This window comes from Plecotus auritus, assembly GCF_963455305.1.
Source record: "Plecotus auritus genome assembly, chromosome: 3".
In the NCBI taxonomy this organism is placed as follows: domain Eukaryota; kingdom Metazoa; phylum Chordata; class Mammalia; order Chiroptera; family Vespertilionidae; genus Plecotus; species Plecotus auritus.
Window position 1 is genome coordinate 196,985,835 of NC_137772.1, and position 24,304 is coordinate 197,010,138.

General features: G+C 40.6%; 1 protein-coding gene across 1 annotated transcript; it reads right to left on the bottom strand.

Moving 5' to 3' along the window:
• Positions 1 to 18,168: 18,168 nt before the first annotated feature.
• On the bottom strand, positions 18,169 to 18,531 carry LOC308244440 (small ribosomal subunit protein eS25-like; the record flags this gene model as incomplete). Its single annotated transcript, XM_080660402.1, has 1 exon — positions 18,169 to 18,531. The coding sequence occupies one exon, from the start codon at positions 18,529 to 18,531 to the stop codon at positions 18,169 to 18,171; it is 363 nt and encodes a 120-aa protein (XP_080516528.1).
• Between the last annotated feature and the right edge of the window lie 5,773 nt (positions 18,532 to 24,304).

The window sequence follows — 24,304 nt, forward strand, 5'->3', positions numbered from 1 at the left end:
CTTAAACACAAAGTCAATATACAAAAATCAATTGTAATTGTATATGTTGGAGTCAAACAAATAAAATTAAATTTTTAAAATAGCATTTTAAGAAGCATCAATTACTTAAGAATGAATCCACTGAGTGCTGCGCAATACTAAAAAAATTAAAAAATATCAGAAGAGATATGTCATATTCATATTTTGGAAAATTCAATGTTGTAAAAATAGCAAATTCTCTAAAATTGATCTATAGATTCAAAAAAGTCCCAGTCAGCTGGAGACTTTTTAAGAAACTTGACAGACTGATTCAAATATTCAAAGAATCCACTTGATTTGTGACTAATTTAAGACACAATGATTTAGTCAATGTTGCTGGGCCACTGAATATACATACATGAAATATTTGAATCCTAATTCTCTACTTATACCATATGCAAATATAAGTTCCAGATGTATTATAGATCTAACTGTGAAAGCTAAAACGTTAGTGCCTCTAAAATAAATCATAGAATATTTTTATGATCTTTGGATAAGAAAAAGACTTCTTAAACAGAATACAGAAAGCACTAACCATAAGTGTAACAAAATTGATAAATTGTACTATATGAAAATTAAGAATGTCTATTCACCAAAGACATCATTAAGAAGTGAAAAGTAAGGCCCCATGGTGGAAAAAGTTGTTCGCAGTACATCTTACTGACAAAAGGCTCACATTCCGTATCAAGAGAACTTTCAAAGTCAGTAAGAAAAAGACAGACAATCCAATAGAAAAACTGGGCAAAAAACTTGAACAAGCACTTTGCGAAAGAGGATATCTGGAGAGTCGATAAACATATCTAAAGGTGCTCAACTTCTTTAGTTGAAACACAAATTAAAACCACTATGAGATACTACTATCACCTGCCATTATGGCTAGAAATAAAAATGAATGAGAATACCAAGTATTGGCAACGATGAGAAGCAAGTGGAACAGAACTCACATAAAACCACTTCGGAAAAACTAGTCAGCAGTTTCCACTCAAGATGATTACCATATGCCCCAGAAGTTCCACTGCAAGGTATGTACAAAAAGAAATGTTCCCTATAAGACACTCACAAGAATGCTCATCGTAGCATTGTTAGTATTATGGACTTTTCATACAGTAGAATACTAGAGAGAACTGAGAATGTACAAAGTATTGTTACATACAACAACAGAGATAAATCTCATAAACAATGTTCAGCTAATAGCAGAGACAGAGAAAGTACATTCTGAATGATTACATTAATATAAATCTCAGAAGCAGGCAAAACTCCTCAACAACTTAGAGATCGGGGTGGTGGTTACATTTGGGACTGCTGTGCCTAGAGGTTTATACCAGGGAGGTCTATGATTTCCTGGTAATAGTCTATTTCAGGATCTGGGTACAACTGCCTTCACTTTGTGGAAATTAACTGAGCTCTGCATTACGGTCTGTGCACTTTTATCTATGTATGCTATACTTTGATAAAACATTTATTCTTTAAAATTCCTGAAGCACTCCACAACATAGAAGCATTCACTTTTCTTTGCCCACAACAAATGAGGAATCTCAAGAACTTCTAGCTCAGATATGAAGCCAACTAAACCATTGCCCATTCACAAATGACAGAGGTCTCAGGCTACAATTTTCCTAAGGCTGATTTATTTGCAAGATTCAACTGCCCCATTTATGAGTATTTTTCCCATTTTTTCTGGCTTTTCTCTTTTGCCATCCTCTTAAATTTGTGTTTTGTTTGTGCTTCCCTTACATGGCTCTGATGTTGATAGATCAGACTTTGCTGAACCTCAAAAATTCATTTTCCATTTTTTTATTGCATTGGTAGCCATAACACAATTGCAGAAAGGCAATTTGTCATTCAAATCTACCAAGAAAATACAAAAACTAATTATATAGGTACTAACCCATCTGTATTCTTTTAAAAGTGTAGCATGGTTTACTCTGACTGCTGCATTCTCATTTTAAATTCCCATTAATGTTCATTGTGTAATTCAGTGTTCTGCAAAAAATAAAAAAAAAGAAAGAAAGAAAAATTATGAATTCCTATTGCAAATTGGAATAATAGATATTTATTCCTTTATTCTTCATATTCTATTTTCAAGGTCAAAAACAGCATTAATTCAACTTCACATTTTATTAAATGTTATGTTAATGTTCCAAATTCCCTGTGGCCCAACTCTAATTCTTTTGGCACTTTTGATTAGTCTATTTCATCAGAACCATAGCAACTAAAATTGCCTCAGAACAAAAAAAAAGAAGGAGTTTGAATTTAGTCACTGACTTTCCGAAGGGCATGGTGATGAATACATAAAACAGCCAGGTGGTAAATAATCACTGGTACAAAATGAGCAGTGCAAATAACCTCCTAGTGGTGTTTTTTATTTATTTACTTACTTTTAATCCTCACTCAAGGATATGTTTTCATTGATTTTATAAAGAGAGGAAGGGAAAAGAGAGAAAAAAAAAATCAATGTGAGAGAGAAACATAGACTGGCTGCCTTCCACACACGCCCCAACCGGGGATTGAACACAGGCAACCTAAATATGTGCCCTGATCAGGAATCGAACCCACGACCCTTCAGTGCACAGAACGACGCTCCAGCTAACAGAGCCACATCAGCCAGGGCCCTGTTGGGGGTTTTTACTTTCTCTGTGATTAAGCTACAATAAAGAATAGTACCTAGCAATAATCTGGCCTAAGAAAATTTTTATTATTTTAATTGAGCTATCTAGATTTAAGTTTCTATTTTTGACAGTTAATACAATTACCATAAGTGCACATTTGAATCATCTTTTAAAAATGATGCAATTCTGTGACTAAATTTTCTGTTATACCGAGATTAAAAAAACTTAACATAAAAATAAAAACTAATAGGTCACAACTTACCATTTCATTCAGAAAAATGAAAAAGAATATTTTAATTTAAAATAATTATGAATACTTGGTTTAATTCCCTCCCACTACTAAAAAATCTTTACCAATAAAAATATTCAAGTTGTATTGTATTGAGAATACAATAAAAGCATTATAAAAATAATAGGTAGATAAAAACATATGACATACCAACAATTATTTTTATTACTGACAATTGTTTTTATTACTACCAATTGACAAATACCCTCACAAACATGACCATTCCTTTGGAAATGATGATGGCCCTAACGTAACATTTTTTTCCCTCTATGTTAGTGATTTCCATGACAACTCTCCATCTGCTTTCCAATATTTTCATAGGCTTTTAAAATTAAGTTTATGTATGTCAGTGTTTCCAAGATTATCTGTGTGTTTGCATAAACCATATGGCTCTTTGACAATGTTGGTTATGCCAATAATATTAGAGAAATATTTAAATGTCATGTCTGTTTTCGAAGGGGAAAAATGGTGTAAAATCAAAATGAAGTTGGGACAGTAAGTACTATTTCTCCAAGTTTATCCATAATCAATCTTTATGCCAATGACCACAGACTTCTCTTTAGTTTCTAGATCAGAAAGTAATTTAAATTATAAAAAGGAAGTATTTTATGCAGAATATATTTGAGTTTATCTAATACTTAAATGCTATAGGAAGTACACAAACTTTTCTATGTAACTTCATATTAACAGTCTTTGTTATATGAATTCTACAAATTTTACTGAGGATCATGCAAAAGGATAAGTAAGGTATCCCTTAAGAAAACAAAACATATTAAAAGGCAACTGGGAGTTAGAAGTCTAAGAAATTTGGAACTTTTCTCATGACCAAATCTTTGTGGTGTTACTAGAGAACTATTTCAGAAAGAATTTGATTCATAAGATGTGTCCTAAGTGTTAAAAAAAGAAGAAAAAAAAAAAACTTTCACTTGAGATTTATTCTTCAGTCATATGTGACAGCAACCTCTGGCCACAAGTTCTTACATAGAGAAAAAACCAATAGAACCCTAACCCTTAGTCCCTGAAACTTTGGTCCTAAGAAAAGCATCTATATTAATGAATACATTTCCTACCAAAAAAAAAAAAAAACACATTAATTTTTTAATAAATCTTTATTGTTCAGATTATTATAATTGTTCCTCTTTTTTCCCCTATAGCTCCCCTCCACCCGTTTCCCATCCCACCCCATGCCCTTACTCCCCCGCCAACTGTCCTCATCCATAGGTGTAAGATTTTTGTTCAGTCTCTTCCCGCACCCCTGACACCCCTTTCCCCCCGAGAATTGTCAGTCCACTCCTTTTCTATGCCCCCGATTCTATTATATTCACCAGTTTATTCTGTTCATCAGATTTTTTATTCACTTGATTTTTAGATTCACTTGTTGATAGATATGTATTTGTTGTTCATAATTTTTATCTTTACCTTTTTCTTCTTCTTCCTCTTCTTAAAGAATACCCTTCAGCATTTCATATAATACTGGTTTGGCAGTAATGAACTCCTTTAGCTTTTTCTTATCTGTGAAGCTCTTTATCTGACTTTCAATTCTGAATGATAGCTTTGCTGGGTAGAGTAATCTTGGTTGTAGGTTCTTGGTATTCATCATTTTGAATATTTCTTGCCACTCCCTTCTGGCCTGCATAGTTTCTGTTGAGAAATCAGCTGACAATCATATGGGTGCTCCCTTGTAGGTAACTGTTTTTCTCTTGCTGTTTTTAATATTCTCTCTTTGTCTTTTGCTCTTGGCATTTTAATTATGATGTGTCTTGGTGTGGTCCTCTTTGGATTCCTTTTGTTTGGGGTTCTCTGAGCTTTCTGGACTTGTAAGTCTATTTCTTCCACCAGGTGGGGCAAGTTTTCTCTTATTATTTCTTCAAATAGGTTTTCAGTATCTTGCTCTCTCTCTTCTTCTGACACCCCCATAATTCGGATGTTGGTACGCTTGAAGTTGTCCCAGAGGCTCCTTACACTATCTTCATATTTTTGGATTCTTTTTTCTTTTTGCTTTTCCGGTTGGGTGTTTTTTGCTTCTTTGTATTTCAAATCTTTGACTTGATTCTTGCGATCCTCTAGTCTCCTGTTAGAGCTCTGTATATTATTCTTTATTTCAGTCAGTGTATGCTTAATTTCTAGATGGTCCTTTTTCATATCCTCATGGGTCTCACTAAATTTATTGGCCTTTTCTAGATAATTATTGAAAAACCTTATAACCGTGGTTTTGAACTCTATATCCAGTTGTTTGCTTTCCTCCATTTCTTTCATTTGTGACCTGTTTCTTTGTCTCCGCATTTTGGCTGCTTCCCTGAGTTGATAGAGTGGGTTTGTGTGCTAGGTATCCTATAGGGCCCAGTGGCTCAGCCTCCCCAGTTACCTGAGGTGGACACTCTTGGTGCACCCCTTTGTGGGCTGTGTGCACAGTCTTGTTGTAGTTAAGCCTTGATTGTTGTTGGTATCACTGGGAGGAATTGACCTCCAGGCCAATTGGCTGTGAGGATCAGCTGTGCCTAAGATGGGAGAACTTCTATGCTGGAGACACCATTATGGGGCAAGACTTGCTTCAGTGGGGCTTTGGCACTCACTGAGTCTGCCCCCTGAGTGTGTCCCTTATGGATCTGAGGAGTTGTAATCTGAATGGTCCCACTCTGACCTCTGGGTACACTGGCTCTTGGTTCTCCAAGGAGGTGCAAATTTAGCCTCTGCCTGAGGCCACCCAGCAGGAGCTACGGAGAGATCTGTAGATTCCTCTTCTTTGTTTTGGTTTTGGAGGTGCCCAGATGATGCCCAGCTGTGAAGCAATGCAAGCTGCTGCAGGGCCTTGGGCCTTCTTTTGGATGTTCTGGGTCTCACTGACTCAGCTGCAGTTTGTTAGGTAAGTTTAGAATTCAAAGGACCAGGCCATTCATATGCAAAAGCCTCTGTGCTCAGCTTGGATAGGGCAGAGTCTCAGGGTGGAGCAAACAGCAATGGCTTCCCGTCAGCCCTGCCCTAAGAGGCCCCTGGGTCTCAGTGTCCCACGGTAATCACTGCAAGCACCTCTGAGAGAAAGCCACCCTCGAGTTTCACCCACTGCCAGACAATCCAGTTTCTCCCCGTATGAGTCTGGGTCCCCAGAGTCTCAGCCAGAACTGGAGTTCAGAGCAGTCAGGAGCTTGTGTCTCCCTCCCAATTGAGAAAGCCAGCCGCGTACCCAGTTGCCAGCCCTCTCCACGCGCACGCCTCTGTACCTCTGCCTTCCACAGCTCCTCTGAGTCTCAGGGTGCTTTTCTCTTCCCTTCTAGTTGCAGAATTTCCACTCAGCCAGCCTTCCTGTGGTTCTGGATGATGTCCGTTTTGTCTTTTAGTTGTAGTTTTGAAATTGTTGTGCGAGGCAGCAGTTTAGGTGTTTACCTATGCCGCCATCTTGGTTTCTCTCCAAAACACATTAATTTTAAAAAGACCTTCTTAAAGGTGCAAAATGAATTTTACATAACATTGTTAAATAGATTTGTTTCCTATTTTTTTTTCTTTTTTAGTAGACTGATCTGTCTTGCATACGAAGAAGACATAGGCTAATGTCCCATGACCTTTAAAAAAAAGTTGAGCACTAACCGGTTTGGTTCAGTGGATAGAGCGTCTGCCTGCGGACTCAAGGGTCCCAGGTTCGATTCCGGTCAAGGGCACGTACCTTGGTTGCGGGCACATCCCCAGTAGGGGGTGTGCAGGAGGCAGCTGATTGATGTTTCTCTCTCATCGATGTTTCTAACTCTCTATCCCTCTTCCTTCTTCTCTGTTAAAAAAATCAATAAAATATATTTTTAAAAAAATAAAAATGCTTTAAAAAACAAAAAGTTGAGAAGAGCCCTGGCCAGTGTTCTCAATGGTTAGTGCATTGGCCCAGGCATTGAAGGGTTGTAAGTTCAATTCCTGGTCAAGGACACGTACCTGGGTTGCAGGTCCCCTCCCCACCCTAGGTCGGGGCACTTGTCAGAGGCAACCAGTTGATGTGTTTCTCTCACAACAATGTTTCTCTCTCTCTTTTTCTCTCTCTCGCCCGCCCTCCCTTCCACTCTCTGAAAAGCAATGAAAAAATATATATATCCTCAGTAGAGGATTAACAACAACAAAAAATTAAAAAGCTGAGAAGAGCTTCCCTGTCATAATCTCTTCCACCACTCTAATTTGCCCTTATTCCCCAAATTTTCACTGTTTTCTTTGGTTTCCATCTTTGAAATTCCCTGTGGAAATACTCACATCTGATAAAGGCAATCCATTACATCTGGGCTCAGTTCATTTTCATTTCTCAAGCAGAGACTGTCCTCTCCTGCAGGCCTGGTCCCCCCAACTGCTCTCCCCTGCAGGCCTGCTCACCTCTAACTGCCCTCCACTGCTGGCCTGGTTGCCCCAACTGCCCTTCCTTGCAAGCCTGGTCCCCCCAACTGTCCTCCCCTGCAGGCCTGGTCCCCCCCAACTGTCCTCCCCTGCAGGCCTGGTTGCCGCCAACTGCCCTCCCCTGCAGGCCTGGTCCCTGCAAACTGCCCTCCCCTGCAGGCCTGGCTCTGACCCTTGCCATAGCCTCAATTTGACCAGCCTTCCGGGTTCCTTGTCCACACCTCTCTGCTAGTGAAGGCAATGGGCAGCTTCCAACAATTTCTTGTATCTCACAGCAATACTAGGGATTAAGTATAATTATTCTGATTTAACAAATTAAGCAACTGAAGCTCTTAAGACATTAAGTAACCTGATTAACCTCATATCAAAACAATCTGGCCCAGCCAGTGTGGCTCAGTGGTTGAGCACTAACCTATGAACCAGGAAGTCACAGTTCAATTGTGAGCAAGGCAGGCTTGAGCCCCAGTAGGGGGCATGCAGGAGGCAGCCAAAGGATGATTCTCTCTCATCACTGATGTTTCTCTCTCTCCCTCTTCTTTCCTCTCTGAAATCAATAAAAAATATACTTTTAAAAACATCTGAATTTCTTTATCTAAACTCAGATTGCATTTTTAGTCTGTATTATCCACAGTTTAATGTTTATTTATTATCCTCCAGATCATTCTGTCCCCCAAAGTGGGGGACACATTAGACCAAAGTTGGTGTGTTTTCTTTTTCTACAGCATCTTGCACAGAGCTGGGAAAAGCATAAATGTTTACAAAGTCTAGCTTAAAAGTCAGTTAAATTAATTCATAAAAGGACTTTTATAAGGTGATTATAGCTCTGCATTGAAATATATGTCAGGATCTTTTTTTTTTTTTTTTTTAAGTGATACCATTACCTAAAAGTGCTGTGAATCTATTAGCTGTTTTGCCATTGTGGCCAGGCTGATGATCACAACTGAGGTCAATCAAAGTCTGCAAAGTAGGACCAGCTGCTGCCTCACCTCAGAGTATGAGGGTGTACTGACAGCACTGCTGGGACCCAAGAAATGTCAAATAACAGCTTTAGAGCAGCATTATTAAATGTCTTTTGAAGCTCATCATTCAGTCATGTGGGAGCATAGTAATTAGACTAAAAGGCATTTTGATCAATTTGTCATATTTTAGAATTGTCTAGAATCCATTAGTATCAGCAAAGAGGGCTTCAGGTCCTAGATCAAAATATGGCTGAGAAATCCTTGCTCCGCTATTTGCTAGCTGTGTGACTGTATTAACTTTATTTTCTTACTTTCGGTATTCCTGACACTCCAGTATCTAGGGCCTCACTGAAAGGGGAGAGGCTGCCCCTCCCAGGGCTAGCCAATTTAAGTGCATCTTTCATATGTAAACCAACCAATCCAGGGCCCAGCTACCCACTCTAGCTGACTCTTACACTCCAGGAGACAATAATCCTCTGTCCTAATCATCCCTGGATGAGGTTACCAGAAAACCAGTCCCTGTGCCCCACAGCCCACTGAAATTTTTCAAACTATCCAATCCTAAACCTGCTTACCCTGCCTCTCCCATTTCTTCCCATGGACCCCACAATAAAGGCTCTTAAAAGGAGATACATGTACTACTATATGTAATACTTTAAACAATAAGATAAAACTTTTTTTAAAAGGCTCTTATCTACGCTTTCCTCTGCTCTTTCTGCCTCCTGATTAACCCTGACACTTCCCCACATGGCCCTGTGTGATATGAGGAGTCCCCTGTTTCTAGGGAACTATAAGTAAAATCTTCCCTTTCATGATAGTCATTTCCATATCTGCATATATTACCACTAGAGGCCAGGTGCACAAAATTTGTGCACAGGGAGGGTATGTCCTTCAGCCCAACCTGCACCCTCTCCAATCTGGGACCGCTTGATGGAGTTCCAACTGCCCTTTTAGGCCCAATCCCAGTCGGACATCCCTCTCATAATTCAGGACTGCTGGTTCCCAACTGCTCACCTGCCTGCCTTCCTGATTGCCCCTAACCACTTCTGCCTGCCAGCCTGATCACCACCTAACCACTCCCCTGCCAGCCTGATTGATGCCTAACTGCTCCCCTGCCAGCCTGTTTGCCCCTAATTGCCCTCCCCTGCAGGCCTGGTCACCCCCAACTGCCCTTCCCCGCAGGCCCGGTTGCCCCCAACTTCCCTCCTCTGCCAGCCTGGTCACCCCTAATTGCCCTCCCCTGCAGGCTTGATGGCCCCCAACTGCCCTCCCTTGCAGGCCTGGTCCCTCCCAACTGCCCTCCCCTGCTGGCCTGATCGCCCACAACTGCCCTCCCTTACAGGCCTGGTCCCTCCCAACTGCCCTCTCCTGCTGGCCTGATTGCCCACAACTGCCCTCCCCTGCTGGCCATCTTGTGGTGGCCATCTTGTGTCCACATGGGGGCAGCCATCTTGTGTGTTGGAGTGATGGTCAATTTGCATATTACTCTTTTATTAGGTAGGATAGAGGTCTGGTGCATGGGTGGGGCCAGCTGGTTTGCCCTGAAGGGTGTCTTGGATCAGGGTGGGGGTTCCCTTGGGGCATGGGGTGGCCTGGGCGAGGGGCCTATGGTGGTTTGCAGGCCGGCCATGCCCCCTGGCGACCCAAGTGGAGGCCCGGTATCTGGGATTTATTTATCTTCTATAATTGAAACTTTGTAGCCTTGAGTGGAGCCAAGCCTCCTGCTTGCTCCATGGCCACAGCCATTTTTGTTGGGATTTATTTATCTTCTATAATTGAAACTTTGTAGCCTTTTAATGGAGGCCAAGGCAGGCCAGGGCTGCAGAAGCTTGGCTTCCTCCATCGCTGGGGGCAACTCAAGCCTCCTGCTCTCTCCAGCTCTGTGGCTGCCGCCATTTTTGTTGGGATTTATTTATCTTCTATATTTGAAACTTTGTAGCCTTGAGTGGAGGCCTGGGCTGGCCAGGGTGTGTGGAAAGCTTGGCTTCCTCCATTGCTGGGGGAACCAAAGCCTCCTGCTCGCTCCGTGGCCACAGCCATCTTGGTTGAGTTAACTTGCATACTTGCTCCTGATTGGCTGGTGGGCGTGGCTTGTGGGTGTAGCGGAGTGATGGTTAATTTGCATATTGCTCTTTTATTAGATAGGACACCTGATTAAAACAAAGCCCAGGTACATTTTTAAACTGTGACCTTGGGGGAATTTCTAAATCTTCCTATGACTCAGGCTCTTCCTGTTTACAATGAAAGTAATATTACCTGCCTCAAAAAACTGTTACAATATTTAAGTATTTATACTTAGAAAACATTGAGACCAGTATTCGTTATATAGGGCACATTTAATGGTTGTTAACTATTACTACTGTGATGAATGCTAAGTCATAAAAATAATAGATTCTAATATTAGCATTCTAAGCCAGTATATTTTGTAAACTCCAGATATTTTTAGTTTTAACATTCAAGGACTTAGCATCACGGTTTTAACGACATGTGAAAAATACTGAAACTTCATGGCATCTGAGTAACATCTAATTTTGTAAAGGAAGAAATTAAATTGAGTGCAAGGTGAATATGATTTTAGTGACTGGCCCTGGACAATGGCCCTAAAATCTATAGTTCAACATGGCTTCCTATAGTCTGATCTCTGCAGTTACTCTTGTTAAATAATAAAACTTACTTTGACTCTTTTTTTAATGTAATTTTATTGATTTCAGAGAGAAAGGGAGAGGGAGAGAGAGAAACATCAATGATGAGAGAGAATCACTGATCGGCTGCCTCCCGCACACCCACTGCTGGGGACTGAGCTGCAACTTGGGCATGTGCCCTGACCAGGAATCAAACCATGACTTCCTGGTTCATAGGTTGATGCTCAACCACTGAGCCACTCCAGTCTCGAAAAACTTACTTTGATTCTGTGAGGAAAATGCCCTTCCAGTACCACACCCTCCCCCCAACAAAGTTGGCTGATAATGTAAGAGAAGACAAAGTAAACAAATCTTAGAAAAAAAGATGATTGGAAGCCAGAAAATGTAAGTTTGGGGGGAAAAAATGGTAAAATGCTGACTTCAGCTAAAGCCAGAATATATGATGTAAAGTTCACAATATGCTCTATACAAAAACAAGAAAAAGCAATTATTCAGACTGTTCCAAGAAGCTTTCCAACCAATATAAAAAAATTTATATATGAGACATTGAACTGTACTGCAAATAAAAAGGAGTCAACTTGTAAAATAAGGAGATGCACAAAAAACAGATGATCCTTGGAATACATGTTATTAGAGGGTGAAAGCCAGATGTTTATTTAAAAAAAAAAAAGTTCAGTGAAGCAGTAAAGAACAAAAGAACTAGACTGAACTTTGCTATGAATAAAGGTAGATTTAAAGTGTTAGCAAGAACTGCACTCCTCCCCCCCCCGCCCCAGAATATGAAGTAAACTTGAAGAGATACAGCATTAATTGAACATGTTGCTATGGAAGCATTTTCTCCAGTGACAAAGAACACATTTACCTATACATATTCATGGCAGATACACACACACACACACAAAAAAAAATCATGAAATGAGAATAATGGTAGTGGAGTTCGAAGTCATCACTTGATTTTAATATCAAATAAAAAGCTAAACAGAATGAAAAATCAACAACTCTTCTTGGATCCATAAGGGAGAGAAGGACTTAGGGCAAACTTCTGTTCCTAGAATGGAGAGAGTCAGACAATTGCAGGGAGTCATAGCTTACCAGAGCAGAGACTCATGCGAAGAAATCGCTGTGGGGATGGGTACGGGGTCAAAAAACCAGAACTGTAAATGCAAATTGCTGGAGTCTCAGTGTGGACAAGTCTGAGAGTTAAGAAGTTCAGCACTACTCAATCCTAGAGTGGCCCCGCCCCCTCAATATTGTGAGACTTACCTCCAGGAGCTCAACCAGAATCCCACCATAAATATGAGAGGAAAACCTCTTGCTTCCTGCAGAGGGAGAGGAAGAAGAACCATTTCTAACTACATGAGAGCATTCCTGACCAGGAATTGAACCCGTGACCTTTTGGTTCACGAGATAACACTCAACCATTTGAGCCCCTCTGACCAGGCAGTTAAACTTTTAATGAATATTAATAGAAAGAAATTGTCTTAAAACCAAACAAAAACTGATACACTTTTAATTGACCAGTTTAAGGGTGTGTGTTTTTTCTTCTCACACCAGTCGTAGCAAAAGCAATATGAGGTCACTTACCAAAAAAGTTACCTTTTTGTTTTGGACATCTGTGTAAATTTTAATCCTGTCATATTGAATGAGCTTTTCATGAATCTTGAACACATTCTCATACCCAAAATTGCTAATAATCTTTACTAGTTACAGTTTTTCAATGGAGCAGAGCCTTGTGACCATCAAAGAAATGTCTCAAAGAACTCTATATCAGAAACACATAAAAAGTTGCAAAAGAGAAAAAGTAATGTCAATCATGATTTCAAGAAAGAATCTAATTCAAAATATGTTTTCTCTGGACTTACACCTTCTAAATCATAATTGTCTCCCTCCTCAGCTCCAGCGTTCCTGTTAAAGCTGCCTCAGCCAAAGCATGATACTAAGAAAGCTCCAGGAAGTCTGGAGGCCACTGTTTTAACTGCTTTAACCCGACTTGATCTCAATGTAAAATATACCAAGGAAGTAAGCACAATTCACTTAGGACTAAAGGATCAGGTAATAGCACAGTTAAGGCATCACAGCAACAGGGTCATATAACATGCCCATGCCGTGGCCTTTATTTAACACTAAAGGTCCGGATTCGTGCACCAGTGGGGTTCCTCAGCCTGGCCTGTGCCCTCTCACAATCCGGGACCCATCAGAGGATGCCAGACTGCTGGTTTCAGCCAATCCCTGCAGGCCAGGCCAAGGGACCCCACTGGTGCATGAATCCATGCACCGGGCCTCTAGTATGCATATAGATCTTTGGTTAATCTCTTCCCACCCTATCCCCCTCCCCACTTCCTCTGAGATTCATCAGTCTGTTCCGTGTTTCCATGCCTGTGGTTTCTGCTCCTGCATTAAGCGTCTGCCCTCTGGTGGTCAGTGTATGTCATAGCTACTGGACAGTTGGCTGGTCGGCCAGTTGCTTAAGCTTTTATATCTATAGATGGCAGAGTTTATTGTGATAGGTTTATAAATGACTGTAGTGTGTTATTTATATCGGCTTTGGAGATCTAAGGTCACTTACATTTTGTTTTAATTTATTTAATTTTGTGAGGGCTCTGGCTGGTGTGGTTCAGTGGTTAGAGTGTTAGCTCATGCACTAAAGGGTTGTGGGTTCGATTCCCCACAAAGGGCATGTACCTGGGTTTCAGGTTCAATTCCCAGCCTGGTAGGGGTGATTAGAGGAGGAAACCAATCAATGTGGCTCTCTCACATCTCTCTCTCTCTCTTTCTCTCTCTCTCTCTCTCTCCCCCTCTTTCTTCCCTCCCTTCCACTCTCTCTAAAAATCATTGGGGGGGGGGGGGGGAAGGAATATCTTCAGATGAGGATTAACAAAACAAACAAAAATTCCATGAGGGAAATTATATTATCTAGCAGTATTTCTAAATTTGACATTTATAGAAGGGTTTGGGATATATTCCTTTAAATGTTGGGAAAAAATCGCCATATTCCTTATGAGCTTTTTACATTTGAGTCTTCCCCTCCAGGGAACAAAGCCAGCACAGGTATCAGGCCAGGCCTCCCAGTCACAGTGATTTGGAACAATAAAACCATTACTTAAACGCAAGTTAAAAAATCACTTTAATTTATAATTACCTTCATCTTTCTGTCTGCTAAGGTTCTGTTTTTCAAAGTTCCAAAGAACTATTTTCATGAGCAATTCCTCAAAAAAAAAACAAAAAAAACAAAAAACACTCTGCATCTAGAAGCTAGCACTGCATTCACAAAAGGAAACACCCAGATAAAGGATTGGCAGGAGCCTAAGCCAAGTGAGACCAGTATTGCCCCAATTCTGACTCTTGTTGCAGAAAGCTCATGCCACCCAAAGTATGATTTAACATTTCAAAACAGAGCTGTGCATGATTAGATCCAGGATAAGAAGATAGAAATAATAGATATATAGCAAGCAACAAGATCAAAGCATTCCCAAATCGTTTTCTGCCCCATTTAATTATTTACTCATTCAGTTTTTAGGAATACTTATTGATGATGTACCTGATATGAGAATGCTGTGGAATGCACTGGTGCTGGTTGAAAACTTCAGGAGATGCCCACTGAAATTCAAAACTACCCCCCGCCCCCCCACATTGGGCGAGGAGAAATGGAAGAAAGGGGCAGACCACTCCAGATTGGTAGGCAGCAAGTTGTAGAAGTAATGTGCTTTGTGTTCTGGGTGGTCACAAGATGAGCAGATCTCTGCACCCTCCCGCCAGCATTTTACAAATTTATGGAGAGGCCTTCATAGGGTTCGGTCAGACAGTCCAGACAGTCATCGGCATATTACTCTCTCAAGGCTATGACTTTGAAAACTGCTCCTAGTGTGGGAATGGTGGGCAGGGTGTACATTCCAAGGACCGGGGAGCAGGGAAGGAGCCTCAGGTTGCTCAGGTTGCCCAGATTCCTCCCAAGGGTCAACCAGCAGTCATGTCCACTCAATGACCTCTTCCAACAACCGGGCAGGTGATAAGAGTGAGAGAGCAAGAGAGAGGAAGGAGAGTCCATATTCCCTGTTACCTAAGGTTCAATGTGGCTAAAACTTAAGTAAACAATTTCAACACATTGCTATAAATTCTGAGACAGAGGTAAGCACAGGGCTTTTCCTAAGCAATTTTGGTGGAAAGAGGGGGATCCCGAGGTTTTCTGAAGGAGCAACTCTCAATAGGGATCTGAAGAACAGACTTTTCACCCAGTGATCAATGGATAAAAACCAATGGTCTCTGACCTCAATAAAGGTATATCCAGGCAAAGTATCTAGTGTAAAACCTGTGCTATGCTAACTTCAGCAAGAAAGGAAAACACAAAAACTGCATTTCCAAATTTAGTCAGCTGGGGACATTGAGTCAGGCCACTTAAAACAGACACAAAGTTTAATCATTCCAAGGACCTGAGTATTGTGTCTCTTATCTACTAATCTAAAATTGAATTCCCTGTTTAGCTATGACATAAAGACTATTTATAGGCACTTTAAAAAAAAAAAGAAGAAGAAGAAGAAGAAAAGAAAACTAAAAAGCTTAAGCCCTGGCCACATTTCCTAAACCAAAAGTGATGAGAAGAAAGCGACATCTAATGGCTGGTTATTTCAAAACAAATCCAGTTGCTCTCCAAACTCAAGGGACTAGGAAAGAGACTTTGACAGAAATCATCACACAAAGACAGCCTCAAAAGTCATCCTGAAAAGTCAAAAATGTCATCCAGCCATCTGGGAAATTAGTTCAATGCACTCAATCTAATGTGCTGAGCTGCAGAAAGTTCGACCAAAAGGCATTCCAAAGATTAACCATAAACAGCTTACATGCTTTTAGACTCCTCATAAGATTTTTTCTCTCGTTGTGACAAAGTAATAATAATAAACACTTACGTACTGCAAACATGTACCAGACCCTCTTCTAAGGGCCTCATATACATTAACTCATTTAAAGATGTTTTTACACAATCTACAACATTGACGCAAATGAATAAACTGTAAATTCTATTAGAATCCCTAAAGGTCAAAGTAGGAATAAATTAATGTTTTCAAAGACAAGAATATTAAATAGATTTAATTACTTCTTAGAAGAGAACCACAAAGGAATTTGAGACCTCATTGTTTATATATTGGTCCTCAGGAGTTGTTGAAAATTCTATCCCATGAGAAGAAATGCAGCATTTTTATTTATTCTTAGTTATTTCTTTTTGTTCTTTGCTCTCTTATCTTGCTCATCTGTGAAAAGTATTTTTTCCAAACTTCTTTACCCCATACTGAATTTTACCAGTACTTTATAGGCATATAAGGTATAGTTCCAAAAAGTTTCTCTCTTTTCAAATATCATTTCTCAAGTTCTAGAAACAGTCTCCAAGTGAATGGTAGAACTGGGCTTAGTAGGCAAATAGCCAGGCCAATACCAAGAATGCATATATGATTCACAATACATGTTTATTCTTTAGCAAAATATCTTCAGATAAAAATTAGACTATAAGCATTGTTCTATTTTGCCTACTAAAGAAGATGTTTTAAATGTGTTAAACACCTTAACTAGCTAAATATTGACCAATATAAACTGCTCCTAAATCCAAATGTAGTTTTATTTCTCATAAAAATAGTAGAAATATTTGTCCTCACCTACAGTTTTATCACTCAGTAAATTACATGTGGTCTAGCCTATACACAAATTCAGTTTGAGAGACAGCTTTGGGATACAAGCTCATTACAGGTTATTCTTTGGTAATAACCATTCCTTTGCAACTAATAAAAAAGACATTAATTTACCTCGTAAGAACTCGTAATTTGTTCTGAAGCATCTTTTGTTGTTATGTATACCATTCTCGCACTTGAAGGCCACACAGGTACCGATTGGCAATGACTGATCTCCTGATTTTTTAATGTATCTTTGCTACATGCAAAAGCTTTTTCTCTCTTTTGTAGTGGTCAGAACTGGAAAACATAGATTACATAACTTTACCAAAATGCACAAAACCCTTTGCTTATGTGTTTCCAATCAAGAAAAGATTCTTTTAGGAACCAAAAGTCTACATGACCCAATTGTCTTTTCTTAAAAATTAATGTATTTTTCACAGAATATGTTAAACCCATCCATTAACCAACCTGGTAATTCCCAGCTCCTTCCAAATCATTTAAAGGAGCTGGTCATTTTGTAGTCCTTAGAACAAAAGGACCACATATTTTAGGCATATAGTAGAAGAAGCATGGAGAGTTCAATGGGTCCACTGCTGAATAGACAAAGTTCTGACCCATATTATTTATTAGTGATTTCCAAGTGCATGAGCAGGAATATTCTTTATTTCTCTCAAAGAACTAGAAGAGAAAAGGAGTATAAGTAATTTTTCTTGTATGCTATTAAGAAGAAATGTTTCAGTCAAGCTTCTGACTCTGAAAAAAAGAGCATGCTCCTGACCAAAACAATTTTTTTTTCAATGATAAACCTATAAAATTCCCCCTCCATCCTCTTCATCCTTCCTCAGGAAGCTCCATTTCCAAGTCTTCAAGCCTTGTTCCAGTATCTAAAAGAGTGGCTTGCCCTGACCAGATGGCTCAGTTGTTTGGAGCATCATCCTGTACACCAAAAGTTTGCGGGTTAGATTTTATTTATTTACTAGAGGCCTGGTGCACGAAATTCATGCACAGGGGGGTCCCCTCAGCCCAGCCTGCACCCTCTCCAATCCAGGACCCCCTGGGGGATGTCTGACTACTGGTTTAGGCCCAATCCTGCTGGCCTGGTCACCCCCAACTGCACCCCCTGCATGTGTAGTTGCCCCCAACTGCCCCCCACTGGCCTGGTCGCCCCTCACTGCCCCCCTCTGCCGACCTGGTCACCCCTCACTGCCCCCCTTGCTGGTCTGGTCACCCACAACTGCCTCCCCTGTGGGCCTGGTAGCCCCATGCAGCCTGCTGCTTGGTCATTTGGTCATCCCTCACCAACCCCCCTGCTAACCTGATTGTTCCATGCAACCTGCTGCTCAGTCATTTGGTCGTCCCTCACCAACCCCCCTGCCAGCCTGGTTGCCCCACACAGCCTGTTTGGTCGTTCGTTCGGTTGTTTCAGATGCGATGGTCGCTTAGCCTTTTATATGTATAGATTGCCAGTGTGTGTCATATGTACCAGCTGGTCAGTCAGTCGGACACATGGTCAGTTACTTAGCCTTTTATATATATAGATTTATTTATTTATTTATTTATTTATTTAATAAAGGTTTATTTTTCAAAATGTACAACCGGTGAGATCTGTTGTTCATGCATCTTCTCCAGCAGCTAGGGCGTCCCCACCTTTGGTGTTTCTGGTATAATCACTTGAGCTCTGTGCTTTGAGACTAGTTTAATAAGTCCTTTACTGAGGAGCTCCTGAAGGGCTGCCCTGGCCAAGAAGCCGAGAATCTTCAGCCTCTCGGAGACCACAGCTTGGGTTATCAGCTTGTAGTTGGGAACTTCCTTACAGAGCTTGTCATATGTGGCTTTGGCAAACAAGACCAGATTATTGAGCTTGTTCTGAACTTTGCCTTTGGACCACTTCTTCTTTTTGGCCTTGCCGCCCCCCGCCCCCTTGTTCACGGGGTCTTTGTCTTTCTTGGCTGACTTTCCAGCATCTTTCTTCTTCTTTTCATCCTTGGGTGGCATCGCGGGACTCAGCCTGTGGATTAGATTCTTAGGGCACATACCTAGGTTGCAGGTTCAATCCCCGGTCAGGGTGCAAACGGGAGGCAACTGATCAATGTTTCTCTCTCACATCGATGCTTCTCTCTCGCGCACGCGCTCTTTCTCTCTCTTTTTCTCTCTCTTCCCCTCTCCCCCCTTCCTCTCTCTCAAACAATCAATTTTTTTTTAAATCCTCAAGTGAAGATTTTTTTTTAAAGAGTGCCTTGCATATAGTTGCCTCAATAAATGTTTCTTGAGTTAATTAATTAGTTTTAAGTTTCTTTCCAACTTCTTTCACAGGTCAATTTCTCTAGCTACAGTCAGCCTGTAAATAAAGTAATTTCCATTTCACTCTTATATTTCTGGAGGTGTGGAAAGAAGCAATACTGTTTAACCAAACTAACAACTGAGCCAGGCCTTCTGTCAGGGAAAAGGGAAGTGAGAGTGGCCAACACAGTTTCTCCCAAGACACTATCTAGTTAGGCCAGAAAAGAGACAAGGCAGTATTTACCTGGTCATAAGAGGCCTTGGTTTTCACACCATGAAATAAAGCCCTTGGTTTAGATGATGACTTTTCCACAAAGTGTAAGATAAAAACAAGTGGCTGTGGCAGCAGGGAGCTTCGTGGCATAACCAAGAAGGAAATCTAATTCACCAAAGTTCTGAGTGGGAATGATTCTCATGGGAAAAGCACTCTGAGAGACTAATTCCCAAGGATTTTCTCTGTGTGTGGCATGGCTTGGAGGAAGAGACGGTAAACAGAGAAGTGTGACAGGAAGGAAATTCTGTGGATGAAAAAAACAAACACACACACAAGGGACTTTTTAGTTGCAGCCATAGCAATAAATTTTCAGTAGACAGAAATGCTTCTCAAACTATCTGTGGTAAACAACCAGGTTTGATTTTTATTTTTTTACTAGAGGCCCGATGCACAAAATTTGTGCATGGATAGGGTCCCTAGGCCTGGCCAGCAGGGCCATCAGGGGCCCCCACTGGCACCTGCCTTGGCTGGCCTGGGGCCGGCAGGCTGGGGGCAGCTCCTGCATTGAGTGTCTGCCCCTGGTAGTCAGTGCTCATCATAGTGACCCGTCGTTCCACCATTCAGTCAATTTGCATACTAGCTTTTATTATATAGGATTTCCAATTTGTTGCTAGCTGATCTCTGATCTTAGTAAAGGTAGAGAGAGACCTTATGACACTTCATCCCTAAAGTATGGAAAGTAAAGAGCATCATGAATGTAATATTATCTGTTTGCTGGAGGAATTTTAAAGAAATTTTGCAAAAGCCCATTAACAGTGAACACACAGCAAAAAGCCTACTTACAAACTAACAAGTTAGCTGGCTAGAGCTTTATAAGATGCTGGCGGAAGACATGAGATTCGCGAGTCAGAGGAAAAGGACAAGTTATTACTCACTACAGTAGCCAGTGGCCAGAGTATCAGCCTTTGAGACAGTTCCTCCGAGCCCCAATACCCACAGAGCAATGCAAAGAGAGCCAATGATCCCTGCATCCACCCTGGGTAGTGTTCCAGCAGAGAAAACTTGAATTTAGGAAACCCGAATATTTTATCATGAGAAATCAGCATGCCTGCCTTTGCCCTGGAAAGAGACATGGTCCTTATTATATAGTACAGAAAGCATGCTTAACCTTTGCTCCAGAGGGAGACACTATCCTTATCTGCAGGGAATATTATTCGGTCCCTATTGCTGCTGAAACAAACTACCACAAACTTAGTGGCTTAACCTATACATGTTTATTAGCTTGCAGTTCTAGGGGGTCCGAAGTCCAAGGGGACTAAAATCAGTGTTAGCTGCTTTCCTTCTATAGAAGAATCCATTTCCCTCCCCTTTCCAGCTTCTAGGGACCATGAGAATTCCTGGGTCCATGGCCCCTTTCTTCCATCTTCAAAACTATCCAGTTCAAGTTGAGTTCTTCTCACGTTGACTCACTCTGATCACCCTCTCTGCCTCTCTCTTCCACTTTAAAGGATCCTTGTGATTACATGAGACCCAACCGGACAATCCAGGATAACCTTCTTATTCTAAGATCCTTTAGCTGATTTGCATTCTTAATTCCATCTGCATTAATTCCCATTTACCCTGTAAGGAAGCAGAGTCAAAAGATTTCTGGAATTAAGAAATGGATGTCTGTAGAGGGGCCATTATTCTGCCAACCTCACAAAACTGAAAGAAAACCTGTTCTTGGCTCCAGAGAAAGACAATCTCTCTCTTTCAAGGCTGTTAGCTAAACAAACATCCTTGAGAAGATATTCCAGAACAAAGGGCAGACAGTGCTTTCCTTCACAGGACAGGATATTCACGGTCAATGGTCCCCCAATACCTATCACAACCTCCTGCCCTTATATATTTGCATATAACTGAGTAAAGATTTTTAATTGCTTTAAACTATTATGTTTTCTCTCATACTGTTGTTACTGTTTTAAATATTACACCTGTTGTAATTTGTTTTTAAATTACATTGTAATTTGTTTTTAAATTACACCAAGGCTACATTGGTTTATATAGGTTCAAAAGGCTAGATAATTCCATGTACCTGTGGAAACTGAAATTATAACTCTTTTTTTTTTTTAAATATATTTTATTGGTATTTTACAGAGAGGAAAGGAGAGGGATAGAAAGCTAGAAACATCGATGAGAGAGAAACATCGATCAGCCGCCTCCTGCACACCTCCCACTGGGGATGTGCCCGCAACCAAGGTACATGCCCTTGACCGGAATAGAACCCGGGACCCTTCAGTCCGCAGGCCGACGCTCTATCCACTGAGCCAAACCGGTTTCGGCGAAATTATAACTCTTTTTAGCAAAAGTTTCCTAGTTTAATCAGGGACTGTGATTCGATCAACCATCGTCAACTTGCAGAGATCAATGAATACTTTCAGAAAACAAAGCCGTTTAAATAACCCCACAAAGTTGGTTTGGTGGCCAGCGCTGGAGGGCAGGTCCTTTTATATTTCATCTCAGTGATGGAGAATTTTCCATGTCAGGAAATTCTCCATACTTAACCTTAAATCTTGCTATTTGCAGCTTTAACCCATCTCCTCTTAAAATGTCCTCAGGGATATCTCTTTCACATGATTCTTTGTGTCTTCCAGAAGGAACAAAAATAAAAGCTTCTCCTGACACTCCTTCCTAATAAATTTTTCTGAAAGAAACGTACCCTGTTCCTACCCCAAAACCATCAAGATGATTCATCAGTAAATTTTAATTTTCCAGGGAAGATGAATTCTATCCATCTGAAGTTATGCTCAGGGCACATGGCAGGTGAGGGTCATATTCTAACAAAACTAGCATACATGACTACAATTTCCCAACAGGTTGAAACAAAGTGTCTCATTGAATGTACACTATTTTCTAGAAACTGTTCGCTTCATGCCATCCCAATGGGATTGTCTGGGATCCCATTCACTGTGGCTACCTGGGGAGGTCCATGGCACCTCAGTAAACAGAAGCCAGAAGTGGGCCACCAGCCTGCAACTGCAGAGAGCGCAAGCAAGAGCACTCAGCTGGAACGAAAGAACTACAGAGGAGGAACCCCAGCCATGAGAGGAAAGGGGTGTCCACAGAACAAAAGCAAGCATCGCAGGAGAGAAACAGTTCATTCTGAATACTGGCAAGCCCCCTTCTGCAAGCGGTCAAACAAGGAAGTTCTTGCCCCTTTCCCCATCTCACTTCCCTTCTTCCTGTTTCAGTTGCCCCAATGAGTAACATTGGCTGGCAGGATGGCAAGAGTGAAGGAAGCACACAGGCAATGTGCTACCACAGAGGGATGGAAAAGTCCTCAGGAGGGAAGGAATGTCAGTCCTCAAACTTTTCTCTCATACTTTCAGGCCCCACCCCATGCTTAAATGGCTTCTGCACAACCCCAAAATCTATTTCACATGCACACACAGAGAGAAATTATGATTTATAATGTTCCTTCAATCTCTAAAATTTGGTAACTTTTGACATTATTTTTATGGGTTGGTCTTTACTAGCATTTAAAAACTCATAAAATCGGGTAAATTAAAACCTAGGACGGAAATATAAAAAGCAATTAAGCCTAACAAGGCAAAGAAGACCAAAAGGTAAAGAGGAATAAAGCACGATAAATGGAAACAGATTGGAGCAGACAAAGGGGCCCGATTTCCAAGAAGGACAACAAAGTATTTTTTAACCTAATTGATACCTCATGATGAAGTCAATGAAAGCAAGATGGCTGGCAGGTGGACTGAAGTCACTGCCTCCAGCATCTATCTATCCCCACTGAGGTGATCATAAGCATCTTTCCTTTCTGGAATGTGTATAAGGAAAATCAAGCTCTCAAGTTAAAAAGCTAGGGAGCCAAGGAAACTACTGGGACGGTTGACTTGAAAAACATCAGAGTCAGACCCAGAATGGACCTTGAATCCAAAGATCACAATGAAGTAATGGGACTAAATTAACAGAAGCCAGGAAACAAGCAGAAACCAGAAGTTCGCCAAATTAACCAAGTCCAAACAGATCAGCCACCAAGATAACTTTGAAACCCAGACAAGTAGGCAGCAGTCTTCCAGGGTAGGCACACTTGCGTGGAGGTGTGTGAAAATTTTAGAATGGGTACAAAGTCACAGACAGTTTTTAAAAATCAGTTTTCAGATCCTCTATTTTTATAGGTACTTTTTCTTATAACTGGTATGACTGATACTTCATTCTCCTCCTTACAGTCACTTCCCTCCCAATTTGCAAAAGAAAGATCTACCACTCACACATCTCAAACCTTAAAATGTTCCAACACCAAAAAGGCAATTTGATAATTCTTTAATCAAGGCCCCATAAACAATTTCATATATATATTTCTCAATGGATCTAATTAAGAGATGCACTTCCTGTATGTTTTTTACTTTTTAAAAATAATTATCAAAAGTTTTAATATATCTATACCACTTTGAGCAACAGCAGACTATTAATAATCATAGTGATAACTCAGTACCAAAGAAATATTTTAAGATAATAACCTTAATGTCACAGAAAAATAAATGCAATTTTTAACTTCAGTGAACATACTTTTTGTTGCTATTTCAGTTAAGTTTACTAAAGTGAATGTATCATTCAGGGTTCTTAAGAGAAACAGGAGATAGATTTATTTTAAGAAATTGGCTATGTGATTGTGGGGCTGGCAGGTTTGAAATCTGTAGGGCAGTCTGGTAGGCTAGAAACTCAGGTAGGAGTAGTGTTGCAGTCTTGAGGCAGAGTTTCACCTTCAGGAAATCTCAATTATTGCTCTTTGGGCCTTCAACTGATTGAATGAATCGCAACATTATCAAGGGTAATCTACTTTAAAGGCGTTAACCACATCTATAAAAACCTTCACACCAACACCTAGATCAGTGTTTAGTTGATTAAATGGGTACTATAGCCTAGCAAAGTTGGCAGAAAACGAACCATCACAGTGAATGACAGATGTGAAAAAATATGTTACAGTAGGATAAATTCTATAACAGGAGTGGAATGAAAATAAATTTTGAAAAATAAAAGAATGCAATTTTTTAACATTGACATCAGATCTTTTTATATATATATATATACTTTTTTTATTTCAGAGAGGAAGGGAGAAGAGAGAGATAGAAACGTCAATGCTGAGGGAGAATTATTGATTGGTTGCCTCCTGCACACCCCTTACTGGGGATTGAGCCCGCAACTGGGGCATGTGCCCTGACTGGGAATAGAACTGGTTCGTAAGTCAATGCTCAACCACTGAGCCACACCACCTGGGCC